Source organism: Nyctereutes procyonoides, unplaced genomic scaffold (assembly GCF_905146905.1).
Source record: "Nyctereutes procyonoides isolate TBG_1078 unplaced genomic scaffold, NYPRO_anot_genome, whole genome shotgun sequence".
Taxonomy (NCBI): Eukaryota; Metazoa; Chordata; class Mammalia; order Carnivora; family Canidae; genus Nyctereutes; species Nyctereutes procyonoides.
The window spans coordinates 57702953-57711020 of NW_026575133.1; the positions used below are offsets into that span (position 1 = coordinate 57702953).

General features: G+C 39.2%; 1 protein-coding gene across 1 annotated transcript in view; it reads left to right on the top strand.

Moving 5' to 3' along the window:
• PRSS55 (serine protease 55) overlaps positions 1-7583 on the top strand; it is a 105916-nt gene extending 98333 nt beyond the window's left edge. The window contains exon 6 of the mRNA XM_055345814.1: positions 7266-7583. Within this exon, the coding sequence (XP_055201789.1) occupies positions 7266-7583 (318 nt within the window). The remainder of the gene's footprint in view (positions 1-7265) is intronic.
• Positions 7584-8068: the final 485 nt, after the last annotated feature.

Consider the following 8068-nt stretch of genomic DNA (forward strand, 5'->3'; position numbering starts at 1 on the left):
CCCCCTCTCCCTCTGCCCCTTCCCTTGCTCATGCTCTCTCTCAAATAAATAAAATAATAAAAACTCAAAATGTACAATGAACTTAAATATAAAAGCATAAAAACTTTCAGAAAAAAAAACACAGGAAATCCGTGAGACATAGAGTGACATCAAAGATACAATTCATAAAAGTAAATATTGATAAACTGGACTTCTTCAAAGTTGAAAATTTTGCCCTCTGAAAGACCCTATTAAGAGTGTTACCAAATCCAAGTTCAGCTGCCCAGTCGCTTGAAAGGCCATTACTCAAGAGATGAGTTGTTTGGGTTTTTTTAAGATTTTATTTATTTATTCACGAGAGACAGAGAGAGAGAGGCAGAGACATGGGCAGAGGGAGAAGTAGGCTCCCTGCAAGGATCTTGATGCGGCACTCTACCCCAGGACCCCAGGATCACACCCCGAGCCAAAGGCTGACGCTCAATCACTGAGCCACCAAGGTGCCAAAGAGATGAGTTTTTGATTGGAAAAAAAATTGTGCTTTATTCAGGAGGCCAGCAACCCAAGATGATGTCTTGACCAAAAGCCAACTCTGGAATTTCTGTGTGGCCCAAGGGTTTTAAAGGGGTTTAGGATGGCTAATCAGCAAAGGAAGTTCAGTGGCCGACAATGTTTCTTGATCACATGGTAGCTATAAACATTATCCCAATGCAAGGGGATCTGGTACTGGAAATATTCTGTTCTTTCTGCAAAGGAGGGCCAGGTCGACAGATGCGCAGAGGAAGGTCAGTAAAATCACCTGTGTGACCTAAAAACAAACAAATAAACAAACTAAAAAAACAAAAAACAAAAACAAAAACCATTGTGCTAAAAAAAAAAAAAAAGTGTTAGCTACTCAGAAAGCCAAGGAAGCTTCACACAGACATCCTAGCTTCAGTGGCCTAGAAAAGTTCTAGTCCTTCAATCCTTAAGGCCCATGATCTGCAAACCTAAGGAAAGTAAATTCATTGTGTTACAGATCAAGAGACAGGTTAACAAGCAAGGAGCGTGCTAACTTGAAGCAAGTTAACCTTTAAGACTGGTTGGACTGTTGCTGCAAGAGGATGAAAACAAAGCCACAGATTAGGAGATGATATCCAATAAAGAAATTACCTAGAATATATAGAGAACTCTCAGACTCAACAGTAGAAAAAAACTATCTAATTAGAAAATGGGCAAGAGACATGGACAGACATTTCACTAAACAAGATATACAGATGGCAAATAAGAACATGAAAAGGGGTACAGCCATTTGGGAAAACTGTGTGGTTCCCTGAATACTTAAAAATAGAGCTACCTGATGACCCAGCAATTGCACTACTCGGGATTTACCCCAAAGATACAGTTGCAGTGAAAAGCCAAGACACCTGAACCCCAATGTTTATAGCAGCAATGTCCACAATAGCCAAACTGTGGAAGGAGCCTCAGTGTTCATCGAAAGATGAATGGATAAAGATGTGGTATATTGGTATATATATACACCAATATATATATATATTATATATATATATAATGGAATATTACTCAACCATTAGAAATGACGAATACCCACCATTTGCTTCGACGTGGATGGAACTGGAGGGTATTATGCTGAGTGAAGTAAGTCAATCAGAGAAAGACAATTCTATAGTTTCACTCATATGGAGAATATAAAGAATAGTGAAAGGGATAGGGGAAAGGAGAGAAAATGAGTGGGAAAAATTAGAGAGGGTGACAAAACATGAGAGACTCTTAACTCTGGGAAACGAACAAGAGGTAGTGGAAGGGAAGGTGGGCGGGGGGATGGGGTGACTGGGTGACGGACACTGAGGGGGGCACTTGACGGGATGAGCACTGGGTGTTATAATATATGTTGGCAAATCGAACTCCAATAAAATATATATTTATATTTATATATTATATATATTTTAGGGAAAAAAAAGAAATGAAAAGAAGTTCAATGTCATTAGCCATTAAGAAAATGCAAACTAAAGCTACAAATGAGGTATCACTCCATATCTCTCAGGATGGCTAAAAAAAAAATAGTGATGTCACCAAATGATGGCAAAAATGCAGAGGAACTGGAGCACTCATACATTGCTAATGAGAATTTAAAATAGTCCAACCAATTTGGAAAATAGTTTGGCAGTTTCTTAAAAAACTGAACACTCTCCTGCCATACAACCCAGCAAATACCACTCCTAGCCACTTATTCCAGATAAATGAAGGTTTATGTTTACATTAAAACTTGTGCAGGGATGTTATAGCACTCATCATAGCCAAGAATTGAAAACAAATATCTTTAAAGATGTAGATGTTTAACCATCTATGGTACATCAGTGCCATGCAATACCACTCAGCTGTGACAAAAACAAACTATTCATACGTGCAGCAATGTGGATGGATCTCCTAAGACTCACACTGTGTGAAACAAGCCAATCCCCAGAGGTCCTACACTGAATGATCCCATTTACATAACGTTCTAGAAATGACAAAATTATAGACATGGAGAATGGATTAGTGGCTTCCAGGGATTGAGGAAGTGTTGCAGGTAGGAGGGGATAGGGTGGTAGCACAAAAAGGGGTAACAAGGGATCCCTGGATCAATGCCAACATCCTGGTTGTGCTATTGTACTATAGCTTTGGAAGATGTTATTATTATAGGAAACATGGGATCTCTTTATATTCTTTCTTATAATTGCATATAAATCTACAGTGATATCAAAATTAAATAATGAAGAGAAGACAAAACTTCCCAATAATAGTAGTTCCAGAAAGATCTCAGATCATAGCCATGCCGCAGACTCAGAGAGCAACCATTTCATACTGAAACAAGAGGCAAAGGGCTCCAATATCAATAAAAAAGGGAAGGGACGCCTGAGTGTTGAGCATCTGCTTTAGGCTCAGGGTGTGATCCCGGGGTCCTGGAATGGAGTCTTACATCAGGCTCCCTGTGAAGAGCCTGCTTCTCCCTCTGCTTGTGTCTCTGCCTCTCTCTGTGTCTCTCATGAATAAATAAATAAAATCTTTAAAAACAAAATAGAAATGGGGAAAAAACATTTGATAGATAAGATTGGAAAGAGAGGTTGGTCATAGAGAATGTGGGAAAAAATTGCAAAGGCCTGAAACAGCATCATGTGCTCATGGAATTTCCAATATTTCAGAAGCCAGAAGTAATAAAAGAGGAGTCTGGAGAGGTGGACAGAGCAAAAATCACCTAGGGAGGTGTGTACCAGGCATAGAAGACTTGCTGTTCTCTTAGGTTGTCACTCCAACTACTCACCCAAGAATATAAGAATCAGGGTCCATGGGCATTCCAACCTGACCATTTCAATCTCTTTGATTTAACACCATCCTACGTTCAAATGGGCAAAGTCAATTATGACAAAATTTGAAATAATCAAGTGTCATCCTTGATGACATTTTCTGTACCTTTGCTTCTGTGGCTGGATCTACCATCTGGAGTCTAGGAGTTTTGCTTCAATACCTCTCCAATCAAAATGTACTTTAGTCAAAGCTTCTAAAATTAATTATCTATTATTTAAGAGTATTATAAGTGAATGTGTTATCATTTTAGGCCTTGTTTTTAAAACTGTGGAGTGAAAAGCTCTGCTCTCTGTTTAGACAGCTTTCTCTTGTTATCAATAAGCTGACAGTGATGCAATCGAGGAAATTTTTCCGAAATTATACGATATTATCATCACTTAAAAACAGATAAACCAGGCAGACTGTCCCCTAGAATTTAAAAATAATTGCCTTTAAAAATAAAATCATACTTTAAATTTAGCAAACTTTTAAAAATCATGTCATCACATAATTCAGGGAAGTGATAATTTTATAATGAAAACATTAAAATATGTTCAAAATAATAGCAATAAGATGATTCTATGCTTAACATGCAAATCAAAATTAAATGTTAAAATGGAAAACAAAAAAGTAAATAAATAAAATAAAATGTAGAACAACCAGGTTTTTTATGTACTTTTCCCAACACTTTTCCTCTTTGTAATACCTTACTAAGGTTATACTATGAAACAAAAAAAATCTCAATTAAAAGATAATTTTTAAATGGCATAGTAAAATCAAACATATCCCCAGCTAGTAATGCAATACTTTTGGGAAGGACTAGCAATTTTCTGGAGCAAGTCATCACAATGAACTATTTTCTTAGCTGTCTTCTCTGCTCCAGCAGAAATGTTGTCTTATTTGTGTGTAAATTCCCAGTGCTTAGTGCAATGCTGGGCACATGAAAGATGCTCAACAGATCTTTGTCAAGTAGATGAACATTCCAAGGAAGCCAGCAACTATCTGCCCATAAAGTAGCCCTAATGGAGAGGACACCTGAATGAGGTCCTCAAGGAGGCTAAGAGTCTGCAGGTGGAGAGGAGGTTAAGAGTGGGCAGTTGGTTGGGCTGCCAGGAAGTCTGGTTATGGGACTGTGAAGATGACTTGATTTAGACTTGAGCTGCTTTTTTTTTTTCTAATGACTTTATTTTTTTAGAGTTTTAGGTTTACAGCAAAATTGAAAGTAAGATATTGGGATTTCCCATGCACCCCGTTTCCACATACCTAACCTCTTCCTCTATCAACATCCCCCACCAGAGGGGTACATTTGTTACAACTGATGAACCTACACTATCATGTCACTATCACTCAAAGATTGCGGTCTACTTTAGGGTTCATTTATGGTGTTATATATCCTATAAGTTAAGATAAAAGTATAATTATGCATAGCCATTGTTATAGTATCATACAGAATAGTTTCACTGCCCTGGGTTATCTTGAGCTCATCATCCCTGCTGCTTTCACAGAAGTCTTATTTCACTCCACAGAAACTTTGACTTTTAGGATCACAGACTTTTTATTTTATTTTTTTAGATTTTTTTCAAAGATTTTATTTATTCATGAGACACAGAGAGAGAGAGAGAGAAAGAGAGAGAGAGAGAGAGGAGAGGCAAGACACAGACAGAGAGAGAAGCAGGCTCCACTCAGGGAGCCCAATGTGAGACTGGATCCCAGGACTCCAGCATCACAACCTGGAGTTTAGCAGGCACTAAACCACTATCTAAGGCAAGACCCTATTTTGAGGCAATGCTTGCTTTTTCTTTCCAAAAGGAAGAAAAAAATTAAGTTTATGCATAAAAGGACACGTATTTACAGATGTCCTTCTTGGTCCTAGCAGTCTGTGAGGAGAATCCTATTTCCTAAATATATAAGCAATATTTGTAATACATAAGGGCAAAACAACAATATTAATACATTTCTAGGGCATTTACTACATAGCATTTACCCTGTGCCTGGTGATTTATAGATTCTTAAAATTTCATCCTCCAACTCTCTTGGGAGGTACTCCCAAAGTATTATTTCCATTTGAACTATATGGAAACTGAAGTTTAATAGAGTTATTTGCCGAGGGACAGTTCTCTCCTTGTTGTATAAGAAAATAACAAATAATCAAGGCAACAGATTAATAAGATTTTTAATAACATCCATTCCTTCATAAAATGAAGAAAGTTGTAAAAACAAAATTTATGGAAGGAGTTATTGGTGTGGAAATCCTGTTGATATAGTTCTTCCCCAATAACGGAAACAAAACTTAGCACAAAGAAAAACACACACAAAAACCAGACAAGTGTTAGAGGCAACATTTTATACTGAAAATGGCAATTTTTGTTTTGGCCCATATTTACTGGGTGTCCCTGAGCCACAATCTCTTTGCTCTGTATATCCCTCTGCTTGGCGATGTGTCCCTCAGCCAACCCAAACTCCATTTGAACACATTTATTCATTGTTTCTCGCTACACTTTATCCCTGTTATCCACACCCTATGACCTTGGAACTAATCCCCATCATTTATATCCAAAGTCATCCCTGGTTCAGATTTTTATCATTTTCATGTCCTCATCTTAGTCCCTCTATTTCCTGCCTGATTCCCCTCCATCAGCCCCCACACTCTTCCTGTCAAATTCCTATTCATCCTTCAAACTAAATGCTTTGAAGTCTATCCTGACATACCTTCCCTCAACAGAATCAATTTACTCCCTGCTTTGTACTCCACCCATATTGTGTGCATACTCTGTCCCATCAAACACAATTGATCTTTTTTTTTTAACATTTTTATCTCTTCCAGTAGAACATAATGTCTTGTATCCCAAAGGCCAGATAATTTTTCCCTCAGATTTGTTAAATGGAATGATCAAACCTCTTCTGACCTTCAGTTTTAGAATTATAAAATGGGAATCATAATAACTACCTCACAGAGATGTGATGGAGCACAATTGATGAGAAACAGAAGTCCAGGGGCTAGCACTATGTCTCACGTATCATGTCCAGGAAATATTAATCCTCCTCCTCCTATTAGAGCTCAGTATAATATTCCATTAATTCTAGCCACCCGTTTATGATCTTGGAAAAGGAGGCTATCTTTCTGCTGCAGAAAAGCCTCCTAAAGCCACTCAGCAACTTCCATGAAAAGCAAGTAGCAAGGTGAAAAGAACGTGTGCCTTAGTTTAGCATCAGGAAGTCCTGATTCCAACTCAGTCTGGCCTACTGTGTAGCCCTGATCAAGCGATTAAGCCTTCTTATGCCTCGGTTTGCATGTATAGAAATGGGTAAAAGGAAGCCATATATATGCATGGTACATGGTAGGGACTTGGTATATATTTTCTATATATGTAATCATGTGAGTCATAGGCACATGTGAGTCCACCCCGTAGGAATCATGCATTCAGAAAAGCTTTAGCTCACTTATGCCTTGCAGACACCCACACCAAAGAATAAAAAAGGGACATCATTCTCCTTCATGCCTCTGGAAGAACACCAAAGAAGACTCAATGCATATCTACAACTCTAACAATATTTCTCATATTCTGCTTTCATTCCTTTCTTTTACGGCCCTTTACAGAGCTTCTAATTTGATAAGGTCCACAAAACTAGTTCTCACTCCTCTTGGTCTGTGCAGCATTTACTCTGTCCTCCAGCTCACCTTTCACTGTGCTGCATGCAGTGATTTTCTTACCAATTCTCTCTCTCTCTCCTCTCTCTTCAGTTTTGTCCTCTCCACTGTCTATAACTCCTGGAACAAGCCTGACAGCAGCATGCTGCTCCTGTGGACCAAGAAGAGGGGTGGGCATTGGTCAGCAACAATGACAACATCTCCTTTGGCAGCCTGGAGCAGGGGAGATCAGTGTATTCCCTAATTCATGAGCTATTTGCCTCAAATGAACAGTCTAGAATGGGACTCACTATTGAACTGTGTTCTCTGCCCACAGGGTGACAGCGGGGGGCCTCTGGCCTGCACCACAGAGTCTGACAAGACCTGGTACCTGGTGGGCATTATCAGCTGGGGCAAGAGCTGTGGACGGAAGAACACGCCAGGGATATACACTTTGTTAGAAAATTACACCCTTTGGATCAAGAAGGTGACTGAGATGGAGGGAAGACCTTTTAATGCAGAGGAAATGAGAGGTTCTCCCAATAGGAAACAAATGAGGTCCCATGCAGCAGAATTTCCAGAGCCAGGAAGCCACAGATTCTGGCTTCTGATTTCACTTCTGCCCTACATGTTACTCTGGGCCATTTTCTACTGATAATAAAGCAGATGCTATTCCTTAACCAATGAAAGTGTGTGAAAATGTGCTACCAGCAGACAGACTGGCTAGACAGATTAGATCTAAGGACCAGGAACTGAGGGTGATAATAGAAAGTGGGACCAGAAATGCAGGCTGGAGCCCTGGCTGGGGGACTAGGCTTTGGGTCCCTGCATTAGTCAGGACTCTTTCCACTGCAAGTCAGTTATCTATCTCAAACCATCTAAAGCCAAAAACAGTTATTTGTAGATGTAGACCTACAAAACACAAAAACACCAGGAGTGGTATTTGGCTTCAGGCATGGCTGAATTTAGAGGCTCAACAGATATTGACAGAAACTATTTTTTATTTATAGCTATCACCCTCAAAAAGGGCTTCCAAGTGGTGGCCATAATGACTAGCAGTACCTCCAGTTTGCATCCTACCACCTTAGTAGCCCCAATAAAAGGAGAGAGCCTGGTTACTAATAATTCCAGCAAATGTCT